This window comes from Gadus macrocephalus, chromosome 7 (assembly GCF_031168955.1).
Source record: "Gadus macrocephalus chromosome 7, ASM3116895v1".
In the NCBI taxonomy this organism is placed as follows: Eukaryota; Metazoa; Chordata; class Actinopteri; order Gadiformes; family Gadidae; genus Gadus; species Gadus macrocephalus.
In genome coordinates, this window is record NC_082388.1 from 16846732 (window position 1) to 16862801 (window position 16070).

Here is a 16070-nt window from a genome sequence, read left to right on the forward strand (position 1 = left end):
CTGTGATGCCCTGTGGTGTGTACATGCGTGGGTGCGCGTGTGTGTGTATGTGCGTTTGTGTGTGTTTGTTGATGTGCCATTCAAAAAGCCCAAAAATAAACCTCTAAAACTGGCCAAACTGGTGGTTTTGGTCCTGCCGGTAAACAAACAGGTTTATATTTAACCATTCCTCAACAGAAGTACTCTGACGTCCAGAGAATAGAAGCATTGGGACCTACTTCATCACAATGGTTGGGGGGATGTGTTTGTGTGCGTGTAGGTGGCCTGGGGGGGGGGGGGGGTGGTGTAATAGGAGGAGGGTTGTGTTAAAGGCACCCAGTGCAACTTTCGAGGCTTAAAAATAAACATTCAATTTCTAGTATTTTTTACACGTAGTAAGTTTCAATAACTCCATACCATTACATACCGACATTTAAGCAGCAAAGATGAGACGTCGTTGTGTGGTGAGAACTGATACAAAATCGATAACAACAACAATGCCGCCATTTTCTTTATTTTTTGTAACCTACAATAAATAAAGCAGGCTTCCAGTCAATGGAAAAATGGCTTCTCCCCACCGGCGATTGTTGTTGTTTACGATTTTCTATCAGTTCTCACCACACAACGACGTCTCATCTTTGCTCCTTGAATGTCGATATGTAATGGTATGGAGTTATTGAAACTTACTACGTGTAAAAAAGACTAGAAATTGAATGTTTATTTTTCATTGAATGTTTACATAAAGTTGCACTGGGTGCCTTTAACTCAAAAAGGGAGTCAGGAAGGCGGATAAAAAGAGAGTGCGCAAACAGTCCATAGGTTGAAAGACAGTGAGGATATATGAAGACACGCGTGAGCAGATGAGATAAGCCCACTCTTTGCCAACGCCACATCTGCTTGTGAGCTGTGAACGGGGAGGTCATCGAGCCGCTGCCTCCTCTACCTGGACACTGTCCGGGCCGCCGGGAGAAGAGGCTCTCTATGTGACGTGAAAAGAGAGGGCGGTGAGAAAGGTCTGGGGTGTGCGGCTACCGTCCCCCTCCTCCCCCCTCCCCCCCTCTTCCTGTCTGCTAGGGCCACACTTGGTGACCTCTGACCCCCCACCCCCCCCCCCCCCCCCCCCCCCCTTCTACAACTCATTGTCCGGCTTCTAAAATAAATAAAAAACGGAATAATGTGACCAGGACCAGACCGCTGTCCTCCGCTGGCCCAAAGAGCAGTGCTCTCTTCCTCAGAGCGTCGTACTGCTTCTCCCCTGATGTCCGATATGGAAGGTGGATGCTAAGAATACACCAAGATTACATTGGATTTCTCTGACAGATGGTGCGTCGTCGTCGCCGTTGTCCCCCCCCCCCACCCTCCCTTCCCAGTAGCACCGTTGGCAACTCTCCATTTCTTAATGAAAGAAAACAAATAGGAATGGGGCTGGTAATGGAGCTGGCAGGATTAGGCTAAATAATTGCACTTTAGCGCACATTGAAATACCGACTTTGATTTTTTTCGCAAAAGCGGGTTGGATAAGCTCTTTTTGGGTTTTGTTTTATCTCTGTTGGAAGAACGTTTGTTTGTGATTATTGATGGGAACGTCCTGTGATTTTAGCATTGGCACGGACCGGGAGGATTACCGCAACGCGATGGAGGCCATGATAGATAACAAGAGAGATGACCTAAAATACACTGCACACATAGGATTGAGTTGCAAGAGAAAAAGGTTTAGTTCCCTTTCACTGTAGGTTTTGTGCTTGTGTTGCGCGATTGAGTGCTTACTTTCCCCCAAATCCGTAGCACGGCTAAAGCTAGGCTCTGTTGAAATGCAATATAGGTCACTGAGTCACACTGGACAAATGCAAACTGACAGAATTGTCTTTGCAGCCAATCGTAATAGGTCACTAAGTCAACCACTGAAGACCTCTTTGTGGTTAGCAGCAGGAGACATTGGGACAGAGAGTTAACCAGTGCGACTGGTTTCTACTGTCCATGTTGGCCCCACTATTCCTTTGCTGATCAAGAGTTCGCCTTTTTCCTCTCTCTGGGAAGTCCTACCCCCCTCCGGCCTTCCCACAGCTCACTTTTCTCTATTCTCCACACACACACACACACACACACACACACACACACACACACACACACACACACACACACACACACACACACACACACACACACACACACACACACACACACACACACACACACTAACCTCTGATGCCCCCACCCTGTATGCTCTTTGACCTTTTCCTGAGGCCTGGCTGAGCAAAAACAGTGCTCCCCCTGCTCTCAAAAAAAAACCCATTAGTCCACAAGTGGCTCCTGTTTCACTTGGCCAATGAAAGGGTCTACTGTAAATAATAGGTTTTGGGGAAGGGGAGTGAGGGTAACCCTGGCATTTATCTGCACCCCCCCACCCTTAAAAAACACACACACATACACACAACCACTTCCCCCTACACAGAGACACACACATTTGCATCCACCGTACTGTAACAGAGCCCAGCAGAGTTCACAATGGACTCTCTCATGGGGTCTTAAGAGTGGCGTGGTCGAGGTGGGGGCTGTGGTGTTGTGGTGGGGGGGGGGGGGGGGGGGGGCGGCGCAGGGTCCTTCACCGTCACCTCCCACTCAGAGCAGGATTAGGGGGTTTGGAAGGGGGGGGGTGGGGGGGAGGGAGGTAGGGGGAGTGGGGGACTGCCCCCGTTAGGTCTCTTTTGGCTGTGGGGGTCATCACCCCAGCCAACACCACACACACACACACACACACACACACACACACACACACACACACACACACACACACACACACACACACACACACACACACACACACACACACACACACACACACACACACACACACACACACACACACTATAGCCTTTGTCCTCCTCCCAGGCCTAGGGAGCAAGAGATGGGGCAGGGGGGGGGGGGGGGGTGAGGGAGGTCCTTCAGCTCCAGGCAGCCGATCACATTTTGCTTCATGTTGGATCGAAGCCTTTAAAAAAAAACTTTTTCTGTTTCTATTGGCCAGCGAAAAACACCCCAGGATGACCACTAAGCCACAAGTCAGTTGCTCTCCCGCGCTCTCTTCTGGGAGACATAATTGAGATGCAATTCAGCTTTAAATTTCAGAAACAAAATCATATTCTAACCTGAGAATACAATTTGCGATGCTGCCCTACACATTGACCCCATACTATGAAAAACAACAACAACAAGTGGTTGTGTCCAGGGCATGAGTGGCATAGAAACCCAAAGAGAGAAGAGATATATATATATATATATATATATGAGCAGAGTCATGAGCCGATAAAAGGGCCCCCAAGGCACCTGTTAGTGAAGTGCCAGCCAGTGTGTGTCCCTTGCAGGCCCGGCCCCTGACCGGCACACAAAGGAAGAAACGAAAACACCCTTCCCCCCCGCCCTCACCCCAAAAACTAAACACAAACAAACAGTAGAAGACAGCTTCAGACCAGGATAAATACACACAGCAAGAGATGGAAAACGAGAGGTCGCCTTGAACGTCATACAGAGGGGAAAAGTAAACAATGCTACAAAAGACCAAAGAAAACCAAAAAGGTGACTGCAGTGTGAGTGTTCGTTGTTACTGGAGGGAAGTGTGTGTGTGTGTGTCTGTGTGTCTGTGTGTCTGTGTGTGTGTGTGTGTGTGTGTGTGTGTGTTACAGCATCATCTGTAAGGTCAGCTGACGCGGAGCTGACAGTGATGATGTATTTTTTAAACATTGCATGTCAGCCGTGCCGCCTCACAGATCTGTCCAACAATTGGAATGGATTCTTTTGGCAGATTTTCCTTTCATTTTTTACCTGGCAGCCGTTGCCTTCCTCGAAGCCAAGGGAGGATAAGCATGACAACAACAACAGAGATCAACACAAGACAATCTGCAAGTGGTCATGTGAGAGAGAGCGAGAGACGGACCTTGGAAACATTGGCTTGTCAGCAGAACGACAAGCACCCTGGTGAAAGGAATCATGTGTCAGGAGAAAGGAATGAAAAGGGCTGATTATTAGAGAAGGGAAGACGGAAAGGGAGAGAAATATGTCATCATGGTTAACATTGCAGTGAGCCAATCAGGAGCCTGATTAACTGTGCGTCTGCTGGCCCGCGCCACCACGACATGGTCGAACAATGTCCTTGAAATAAAACCATACAATTCATTAGCAGGTAAAACAATTCCTAATGAGTGCAGAATACTGTGAAGTGTCTCTGTCTAAGGGGGGAGTTTGGATCGTAAGCCGAATATCCTCTTAATGCTCTATGTGTGTGCCTGTGTAGGCTTGTGTGTGAATGTGGTTGATGCTCGCTCGCGTGCGTGCGTGTGTGTGCTTGTGTCTGTATATCAACATCTCTCTATGCCTTCTGTAATCTTCTTCGGTGTCTTTAGTCAGGAAAAAAAAAAACATAAATCAATTATGGTTTTAAGCTTTATGCCGCGATTTAGTCGACCAATCCCTCCTGGATTATTGAGCAGCTTTAAAACAAAACACGCTGGCATCAAACGCAACAGGCAGCTGAGGAAGCAGTAAAGCAATCCATAGTGATGCAAAAAAGTTTTTTTAGAATGCCAGACGGGTATCATAGAAGTTGGATATCATGGTGTGTGTGTACGTATGTACGTTCGTGGGTGCGTGCGTAGCTAATATAGATCTTTGCATAACTACAAACATTCAAATGATTTTATTTGCGTCCAAATATTTGGTAATATACCCCGAAATCGCTGGAATTGACAGTCTAGTTCTGCGGAGAGAAAATAAATAAATAATGACACAGAGCTGTATGTAAGCGGTATGCTATGCACTCAGAAAGTCACGGCAAGTCAAAACCACCTCGTTGTACTGACACTTCACAACAACCAAAAATGTAACCTGCTCCTCTCACCCGTGTTCCCGCGGAAACCCTGCGTAGAACTCGCAGTATTAAAAAAATAAAAGGATGTGATCATTTTGACTTTGCCTTGACATCCGGAGCACACAGTACGTAATCAACCAAATGTGTGCGTCTTATCCATTACCGGGGAAGAGGTTGACAGGTAAAGACTCATATCCCAAGACCAGGGAAGTGATTTTTATAAATACATTCAATTCAGAAAGAGGAGGGATTAATTTACATTTGTGGAATATTGTAGGTTTATTAAAGAGGTTAAAGAATAATGTATTATTCAACATCTTATTTTGATGAAGAACATGTCCAATGGAAATGGCAATAATTTAGAATTATTATGCATCCACTATAAATGGTGTCACTATTGATTGTAACCTTCCAAATCAATGCAGACGAATCACCACTACAAGGCGTTTGTACGTCCTTAAATAATGAAAACTACCTCGAATAGTTACCCTTTTAAGCAGGAGCTGTCCCCTTTTGCAACATATTATACCCTTCACCATACCCGCAAAGTGGATAGAGGCATCAGATGCACAATGAAAGAGAAAAATAAATAGTTGAACAAAACTATTTGATGGGCGTGCAGCCCCTCGTTAAATGAACCAACATGGAGTCTCCGGGGTGGTTTATGAGGCTCTGAGTTATGGCCAAGATAAAGAGGAAGGTGTATAAAGAGAGAAAGAACGAGTGGAGAGAGAAGAAGAAAGAGTGAGAAGAGCGAGAGTGACAGTTTATTTGTGTACTTTTTATGCGTGCCTCCAAAATTCTGTGTTGGTTTTTTACAGAAAGAGCACGGGAGTGTTGTGGGGGGGGGGTGTAGGGGTGGGTTTTATGAGCGGCTTCTTAGCGTATCGCTGGTATCACTCCATCAGGGGCCCCCCCTTCGCCCATCGCCAGCTAGCCCATTCAAGTAGCAACAAAGAGGCTAATTAGAAGCTCCCTCTTCCCTGGAAAGCCCGCGGACGCTTCTGATTTGATACTTCCCAGGATGGCTAAGGGGCCCCGCGAGGTGGGGGCCGTGTGTGTGTGTGTGTGTGTGTGCGCACACACACACACACACACACACACACACACACACACACACACACACACACACACACACACACACACACACACACACACACACACACACACACACACACACACACACACACACACACACACCGCCCTTTTTCCTGGCGCATATGCTGTAGGAAACTCATTGTGACATTTCAGCCAGCAGGTACAAAGTGTGATGAAACGTCTCCACGCGTTGGGTTGTTGTTTTAGCAATTTGCCTCTCATATGGCAATATGAAAACGTGTTATGAATACGTTGTCAGAGGCCACTTAGCGTAACAGTGTAAGCTTACCCACGCCCCCTCTCTTGGACCCCGTCCACAGAGGCCCCCATGCGGCCAAAAGTGAAAGGGGGGTGTGGGGGGGGGGATGGTTGCCCACAGGCCACGGTACAGGAGCCTCAACTTTGGTCTCATGCCAGAAAACATAAGCTTGGGTCGCGTCTGGCTGAGTGCGGAGGGGCGGCTCTGGTCTTTCACCATGAGCCCAGACGAAGCAGGTGAGAGAAAGGAAATAAAATGAAGGGGGGGAAAAAGGGAAAGAATAAAATAAAAAGCAGCCAGCTGGCCTACCCAAGGGACACACACACACACACACACGCACGCACGCACACGCACGCACCTCTTATCTAAATCAGCCTGTAGATTACATCACCATGGGCACTGTCTGGATATTACATTTCCTTTTTTCCCTTTGATTTCCCTCTTTCCGTCCTTCCATCTCTCCCCTTTTCCTTTCTTCCACTCATCCGGCCCATCATTTCCCCAGCCAATGGACACACGCGTGCGCGGCCAGGTCACTCCACGGTCTGGAACGCTCGCTCTGGGAGTGATCAGATAGTGGTGAAAGGACAGCTGGCCCTGCGAGCGAAGGTTTGCGGTGCTCATATTGACCCTACCCCCCTCCTCCATCCCATCTCCCTTTTCGCATGAAGTAGGACCCCCACCTCACCCCTCCCCCTTTTCCCTCCCCTCTTCCCTCCCCTGGCGCGTTAAGTCTCCAATCGATACATCTCCCCTCCCCTGACAGTGACGACATGGCCCAGATCTGGGATCAGAGCGATGGCGTTGTAAATCTTTAAGGTTCAACTCCGGCTTTAAAATGTCTTGTCCGCAGCACCGGCCAGTTACCTCCGAGACAAGACGAAGCCCCGCCCCTGCCCCTGTCTGGTAGGCTTTCAGGGGGAGACGTAAACAAAAATGCTCTCCGCGCCTCCACAAATTGGGGCCAAAAGGAGGCACCAGAGAGAAGGAGGTGTCCACGTGTGTGTGTGTGTGTGTGTGTGTGTGTGTGTGTGTGTGTGTGTGTGTGTGTGTGTGTGTGTGTGTGTGTGTGTGTGTGTGTGTGTGTGTGTGTGTGTGTGTGTGTGTGTGTGTGTGAGACAAGGGGACCTGAATGGGGCCTGTTCTTCACTGCCACCGCCCCACGGCTGAGAGATTTCTTGGCAGGAGGTGTGCTGCTTGCGCGCGGGCCCATCTATTGTGCTAGCCAGTTTAGGTTATTAAAGGCAACACGTTCCTCACCTGAGAACGCTAGCTCGGGGAGGTGCTAGCCGGAGCGATTTAGCTTTGCAAAGTGATTTCGAATGGAGGGTAATCCTGCAAACAGGGTAATAGATGCTACCTCGCCAGCGGGGGTTTCCGTCAAGAGCAGGATAACGGTGATAACTGCCCAGGCGGCTTCGCGGGGTCCATGTATATGTTTATTGTCATTGGTTAGCTCCGGGTCCACGTCTCGGTGTACACCGAGGACTATACCTGATACAGATCCTGCGCCGTGATGCAATCTCAGGGGGCTGAAAATGTGTTTTTTTAAGACAGAAGATAAGGGGAGGTGGGATCATATCAAAATGGTTAATAAATTGGAAAAGCATCTTTATTGTCAGCATGTTAAAATGCCTTGAATGATCAAAAAGAATGCGTTTGAATCTGTACCTTTTGGCTTTGTAAAAATAAGCCGTTGTTGTTGAATAGATATGACAGAATTGTTTTTGGATTTAAAGTGAAACTGCAAATTGAGAAGGCAGAATCGATAAAGAAACACATCAGTGTCTCATAAACAAAAAAATCAAACACACTTCCCAGCAGTTGAGATGATTCACACGTTTTCTTGTTTTTACCTCAACTCCAGAGCAAAAAACAAGAGGACGAAAAACAAAAACCCCCAGCGCTGGACGGCCGGCTCAACAATATGTGCCCACGTGCACAGAAAGGCTCACCACCTGGGACTCCACTCCGGGTTGTACCCGGTAGGAGGGCCAAGGGTTATCTGTCCTACTCCGATATGCACAGATAAAGAAAAACCCAACCAACCTCCCTCTCTCCCTCTCTCCCTCTCTCCCTCTCTCTCCCTCCCTCTCCCTCCCTCTCCCTCCTCCCTCCTCTCTCCCTCCCTCCCTCCCTCTCCCTGCTGGCCCCTCCTCTATCAGCTCCAGGGGCCCCCCCTGGTATTAGAGGCCGGCGGTAGGGGTACAGCGGCTGCTCGCGACCGCTCGCGACGCCAATGCCCCTAGGGCCACAATGGAGAGGAAATGGAAGAGTGAGGTGCTGGCACTGGCCCCGTGTTGCTAAGGGCAGAGTGGGTAGACAGGGTCTGGTGGGAGGCCAGTTTAGCTTCGCTATAGCGTCTTTGGCGACACTGAAAGAGATATACATCTTAACAAATACAAAATGTATTTATATATATTGTAGCAGAACAGGAAACCACTCACTTCACGCATCGGACACCCAAACCTACGCCGTGAGCCACACAAATAAACACACGCACGGTTGAAACATTGATGGTTATCAGCAATGTTTAACTGCTGTATGCCGGAAAGCTCTTTTTCAGCAAACAAGGTCTTTTCTGTGTTTTTTTGGGGCTGTGTGATGTACATTACCACAAGGGTCAGTGATTTGCATGAGAATGGACGATTAACTGAAAGAGATAAACCCAAGGCTACCTCCCTTGAATTGGAACGCTGTGTTTAGAATACCAAGCAGTTGTTTTTTGGTTCGTTTTATTTTTTTTCTTCTTCTTCTTTACACTGCCTTAGAGTTTGCCATGTTGCATCATGCGTTCCGTTTTCTCAATACATTGCTCCGACTGGACCAGCGGTATTAGTATTTTTTCCCTTCCTCTCTGTGCGGGTGTGAGGGTCACTGAAATAACGCTGTAGTCCCCCGCTCCCTGTAGTCATAAGAACGAACACACTCCCTTCTCCATTTGAAGACATAAATCCAGGGCTTGTGAAAGCTGTCTGCTTGTGGCACGCGTGTGTGCGACTGTCTGTGTGTGTTGCTAACTGACTTTTACTGACTGTAAACAGACAAAACCCTTGTCTTGCGCAAAAGGTTAGCAATTTTTTATAGTCCATTAACGGAGCTACTGGTTGCTCACTCCCCCCTTCCCTCTTAAGTTCTCTCGCTCTGCCTCTTTTTAACGCTCTCTCCCTGAAACACACACACTCACAAACACACCGTCAATCTCTGATCTCCTTAACCCAGAGAGAGAGAGAGAGAGAGAGAGAGAGAGAGAGAGAGAGAGAGAGAGAGAGAGAGAGAGAGAGAGAGAGAGAGAGAGAGAGGAGAGAGAGAGAGAGAGAGAGAGAGAGAGAGAGAGAGAGAGAGAGAGAGAGAGAGAGAGAGAGAGAGAGAGAGAGAGAGAGAGAGAGAGAGAGAGGGATCTAATCCAGGACACACAAGAATGAATGGGAGCAGAGACTAAATTTATAGTGGAAGCAAGTACTTTCGGCTGCATTTGGACACACACACACACACACACGGGTCAAATATACACCTCGTACTCTAGACCTGTGCTGCATCTGGAAACAATTAAACTCATGTTTGACTTGACCTGCCTTCACCAAGTGAACTCTGTCCACTTTTTTTTTTATGTGTTTGTATTCAAAGACAGACAGCAGCGACCCTGCTATGGGAGGGGGGGAGCTCTGGGCAGGGAACGAGCTGCAATTAGTTACCAGAAATACGACACTGTGAACACCAATCTGGTATAACAGACCACTGTTGCACGAGTCTCACACACACACACACACACACACACACACACCACACACACACACACACACCCAAGTATGTCTATGACTTAGTAAATCCAAGGTGATATTTTAAATACATGGTCGGTCAGAAGTAAATGTTTATTGTTTATTGTGGATCCCCATTAGTTGTCGCAGAAGCGGCAGACTAGTCTTCCTGGGGTCCAATTAAAATCAGAACATACAAACAATTAATCATCACTCAAATACAGTAAAAGTAGTGACAAAACTACAAATACATAGCAACAGTCAAACAAACAAACATAATTCATTGAGCGCCAAGCCAAGTCAGAGTCCCGAGTTCATATTTAACATAAATAAAAATAGGATTTAATTTGCCTCTTGAATTCCCTCTTCACAGGTATAACACGAATGTGCGAAGGGAGTATATTCCACAAAGAAATGGACCTATAGAAGGATGTCCTCCTCATTGCATTACTCCTACAGTGTGGGAGCACAACTAGCCCTGCTGTTGCAGATCTAGTACCGTATGAATGAGCATCAGAGCAAAAAACAATTTCATTAAAAAGAGCTCTAGGAACATGAGTGGAAATTACATTCTTAATAAATATCAAGGACCTAATGGATAACCTATCAAGAGCTTTAGGCCACTTGAGATCAGAATGCATCTGTCAGCTCAGGACACCAAAATACGTTTGACAAATGGGTCGGAATTGTTCCAAAACAGTGAAAGTGAATTTTATAATGGCAGTTAATACTGTCTGAGTGATCACTAGTTCAGCCCACCACGGGCTTGCATGTCTGGAAGAAACTGCAGCAGATGATGCAATTTGTGATTGGGGGAGTGGGGGTGGAGGGGATTTCTACACACTTCAAGACGTCTCTGAGAATGACAGGACAGAAGAAGCCCATAATATTACACAGTGACGTCTGGAATATCCGCTCATCTAAATTAACCCATTAGTATTCTAAAGAGGGGGAATAGCAGCCAGATCAATGGATAAAACGGTTTGGAAATCTCCTTTGATACCGGATTTCCCAGCTCGGGGAAATTGATGAAATTCCCCTTGAAACATAGGCAACAGCTCTCATCCCAGATCGTTCTCAAGGATACCGTCAATTTAGCAGGCTGGTTCAGGACACTAGAAACATAATGCACTGCACATTTCTTCCAATCTGTTCCTGTTTGGCAAAATGTCTTTTAAAACAGCCCTAGGAGAATTTGAACAAATATTAGGTAAGCTGAATGACCTTAACTTAAACCAATATTTGAAAGCGATGCATTTAATTCACACTGAAGGACTGAATATAACGCTCACATGCTTTCGGTGTAATGATTGTCAATGTCACCAGGTCGAATACCTCACACAATCACAGAGTAATTAAGTTATTAACCCCACACTGCGCACAAAATACATAATTACCAATTTCTGGCACACGACTTTATTACTATACTTGAATCTTGAAAACAGCTGTTGACAAATTAACATTAGCCTACGCTTTTTTTTTTTATGCAAAGAGCTCTTGTATCCAACGGAAAAACTCAAATTGGTAAATGCGTTCTAAATTGCCTCTTAGATAAATGTTGAACTAGGAATTTAATAAATATCATACAAATATTTATATTTTAAGAAAGATATAAATCCATCGCACTTTTTAACACAAACGTAACAAAGAAACACACAAGGTCATGTCAATGTCTTCTGGGAAAAACAATCCACTCTGGAAAGTTAAGGAGAGTTAACTTTCCGTCTCTCTTTTATCGGGAGCTCATGGGGCGATCAAGACCGATTTGCCAGCTGTACGGGGCTTAGGATCTAGCTAAGTCCCTCCCTGATTTATATTTGCTGAGGTGTGATGTGAATTTTAGGCAGGTCTCAAACCCTCAAGTAAACCTTGGCCCCATCCACACTCCTATTGATTTGAGTAAACATTTCTGGCCAAGCGGGTGGCCTTCAGTTCGGTTATAAGAAAAGATGGTAGTCTGATAAACACACTGATTCAGCAGGAGAAAAATCTATCAAAGCGGCGACGCAAGGTAAGTGGTTGCCAAAAAGCAGATATTAACGTTGTAACATAACACTGAGCTGGAAGAAGCTACAAGGCAAGCGTACGGGTTGCACACGTTTGTAAATGCTCACACACAAAGCCAGGTTAATCCCTTCTACTAAATGGTTCAGGTAGGTCTATAGCACTCATTTCCTGGGTTGACAGCCAGCTCAAATCATAACGCTACTAAGGGCCCCATTATTAGGGGCCCTTTGCAACTTTAGACCTCGCCACACCATCGGGGGGGGTGTGTGTGTGTGTGTGTGTGTGTGTGTGTGTGTGTGTGTGTGTGTGTGTGTGTGTGTGTGTGTGTGTGTGTGTGTGTGTGTGTGTGTGTGTGTGTGTGTGTGTGTGTTTTCTCTGCCAGTCATCTGGACACTAGTCTGGGAGCCATCAAACACGGACCCTGTGGGCAGGCTGTGGATCAGATGAGGATGTACACAGCTCTGACCAGGCAGGATCCACTCTGTGTTTTCTACTACGGCGAGTCAAGAGCATCGGATGCCAACAACCATTTTTAACCCCTCGCACTCTTGGCCTTCAAACCCCAAGTAGGTGTGTGAAATGTTCCGAACTCCGCCATGCTAATGCGAGGAGAAATGGATAACCCACTGAAATTTAATTATTTGTAGTTCCTCACGAGCTAACAGATAATACAAATAAATTAACTGAACAATCTTTTCTGTCAAACATGACATGAGTGAAGCACACTCATTGGCCAGCGCTGCGCACCATTGACTTCATGCAACCGATCAACAGCCACTCCAACCGGCACTTCAACATTGTCATTGCGAAATTCCATTCAATCCATTCGGTGTCCCCATTCGCATGGATATGAACGAACATATAATCATATGGCTCGTGTGAAAACAAGCGAGTGAAAGAAAGGCACATTTATTAGCTCAACAGAAAGCCAACGACAACAAGGTCAGCCTCCTATACCTCGTTGATATATTATCAGAGAAGGAGAAGAAGAAGAGGAAGCACCAAAAAAAATTAAAAAAAGGCTTACCTATGCTGCTCCACCGCCTCGTTGTCAGGGAGCTCGGCGCCGCACACGTTGCAGCGCTCGTGCTGGTTCCGGGGGTCCGGCTTCATGCCCACCGCCAGCTCTCCCAGCTTGCTGAAGAACTCCCTCTGGATGAAGCTCTGGGGCAGCAGGCCGCCGTAGGCGCTGAAGTCCATGGACATGGCCAGTGCCGGGGACATGGGCAGGCCGGATGCCATGGACACCGGCAGAGACATCATGCCGTCCGTCTTGTGGTTGGGCGGCAGGGAGTAGAGCGAGGCCAGGTGCTTCTCCGTCATGCCGGCCATGGCCTCCAGGCCCATCTGGCTGAGATCGGCCTGGGGGTCGCCCAGGCCCTCGTCGCGGACGTAGTGAAGCTCGCGGGCGCTGGTGATCACGCTGCTCCGGGTGGGCGTCCCGGGCCCGTCGCGGTTCCGGTCCTCGGCGTTGCGCTCGCCATTGCTGGACGCGCTCGACTCCATGTTCTGGGGGCTCTCGCGCCCGTTGCCCCCCACGTCCACCTGCATCATCTCCGTCTTGATGTCGGCCATCAGCTGGTGGGAGTTGCCGTGGGCGAGGTGCTCGCCGCCGAAGCCCTGCTGGAGGAGGGACTGGCCGATGCTCATCAGGCTGTCCACGGCGGCCCGGGTGGGGCTCAGGGTGGAGAGGCTGAAGGAGGTGGACACCGAGGGGCTCTGGTCCACCATGCCGGCGATGGCGGCGGCGGCGGCGGCGGCCGCCTGCTGGCCGGCGGACAGGTAGGGGTTCTCCATGGAATGCTTCTTGGAGTTTTTGCCTCCGTTGCGGCCCTTGCGCTCGTCGTCGTCCTCCGTGCCGCCGTCATGCACGCCGGCCTCCGCGTCGTTCTCGTCCGACGACTGGATGGTCTCCAGGATCTTCAGGCACTGCTCCTCCAGGTACTCGATCTCCAGGATCTCAGCGGCGTAGAGCAGGTCGTCCAGGTCCTCCACCTTGGCTTGCAGAGTGGCGGTGTACGCGTATTCCAGGATCTGCTGGAACGTCTTTGGTGAGAGGAAGTCCAAAGTGTAATGCTGGCTGCTGCGGTGGAAAAGGATCTCAAACATTTTGCTGGTGCACGCCAGCACGGTCCGGTGAGCGTGGAACTCCTGGGTGTCCACCATGATGACCACATCGCAGAGGGTGCCGGCCAGACGCATCTGATTGGCCTTCTGCAACAGGCTGGTGGGGTGGTTGGGGTTCTGGAGCTGGATCAGACCCATTTTAGTTACGTCCATTGTGGTGCTGTTGCAGTCCACGAGCCCGACTCATGGGGCTCACCTTTTCCGTTCAGCTTTGTATTCGGTTATCTTTGTAAGAAAGAAAACGATGAAGTCTTTCCTAGCGGAACAGAGGGAGAAGAGAGTCAGTGAAAAACGATCAGGATAACCAAGCGCAGATGTCACATTGAAATGAAACTTCTTTTCAATTTATTATTTTTGATAAATGTGGAAAAATATTATATTGCATGATTAAATTAAAAACGATTAAATAATGGAAATCTGAACTATGTACATTTGATGATAAAAAAAAAAGGTACACCTGACAACAAAAAAAATGTCAGCTGAACAAATGTATAGCGTGGGAGAAGAAGAGGTGGAGCGTTGTTGGATGAAATGGCATCTTACTCTAATCTTAGTATTCCTATCACACAGAAGACCCCAGAGCCGGGGAGGGGCCGAGCACTGGCAGCGAGAGATGCTTCAATAGGAAGATGAAGCAGGCACGTTGTAGCCTCGACAACGTTTACCCAATATATTCACCGACGCCGAACCGAAGTGACTCGTTCACTTACTTTCGGCTATATATTGTGTACAGTGTGTTTGCACACTGGCTCGCTCAAACCCGTGGCTTTATTATTTGGGAAATGGTATAGCCTACGGCCGGTGAAAATGTCAGCAGAAAGTATCGTCAGATTAAATGTACTTTAAAAAAAAAAAAAAATGACCTCCTATAATTGGTGAATGACCCGAAGTATAATAAAACAACACAGGGTATCAAATCAATGAAAATAAACATTGTGTCCTTTTAAAAGAAGTGAAGTGTGCATGTTTTGGGTGTGATTGATAGTGATAAAAAAGGGCATCATAGTTTCGAAAAAAAAGAAAGGAAATAAGTTTTACAGCCGGTTTTCTCTTCCCGTCTGAGAACATTGGGCTCTCTAGGCTAGCCTGCTCACATGCCCCTCAGCAGAGACATGTCTCACTGACCCAACATGTAACTAAAGAGCCGCTTAACAAAGATGTCGCTCAAAAGAACACAAGCGTATCAACATATTACATACATATGCCTTATATGACAAGGCTAAATAGGCCTATGCTGTTCGTTGTATGGATTAACCAGCACAGGGAACAAATAGCCTATGCAGATGAATTATTAAACAGGTGTAAAGCTTTTACATACAATTGTGGTTCTGATACAGGCCTACAAGATCCAAAGCATTATAAAGCTAAAGGTCGCATTGAATCTGTCTCCCTCACTGAGCAGAGATCACATCTTAACGACATCCCCTTAATCATTTTTTTTAAGCTGCGATTTATGAGCATACTGTAATACAAATAAATGTCAATTCCACCACACACGCGTCCAAACGGAGACGAACTTTCACATCAACGAAAACAATCGAAAGTTGCAGTATTCGTTTCGTCATTCACATCCCGTGTGGTGAGATTAGCTCTCTACTAAGGACAGTGTTGCGTCTAGACAGCGCGCCTATACCATGGGAGTGCTTCGCTTTACATTGAACCGCGTTTAACACGATTCATAACAGACACACCGATGTTTTCCTTGGTAGGAATAAAAGATAGACTGCTGATAATGTGCTAATAGCTTTACTTAACTCCCTGGCAGCATAATCGATCGTATCACGACGAATTTAACGTCCATCTATTATAGTTGAATGCCAGCGGCGCACGCAGCCTGGACTCAATGACAAAGAATTGACAGCAATCATGATGAAACAATGTGCGCGCGATTTCATATTCCTGTTCAAAAACCCGACGTGGTGCGAACAACCTTTTTGGTGGAACATAAGCAAACAAAAAAAAAAAAGTACATGAAAACGTG

General features: G+C 47.3%; 1 protein-coding gene across 1 annotated transcript in view; it reads right to left on the minus strand.

Moving 5' to 3' along the window:
• Positions 1-16070, minus strand: part of zbtb16a (zinc finger and BTB domain containing 16a) — a 94558-nt gene that overhangs the window by 77271 nt on the left and 1217 nt on the right. Inside the window, exon 2 of the mRNA XM_060057014.1 lies at positions 12990-14345. Coding sequence (XP_059912997.1) covers positions 12990-14242 — 1253 coding nt within the window. The 5' untranslated portion in view covers positions 14243-14345. The remainder of the gene's footprint in view (positions 1-12989; positions 14346-16070) is intronic.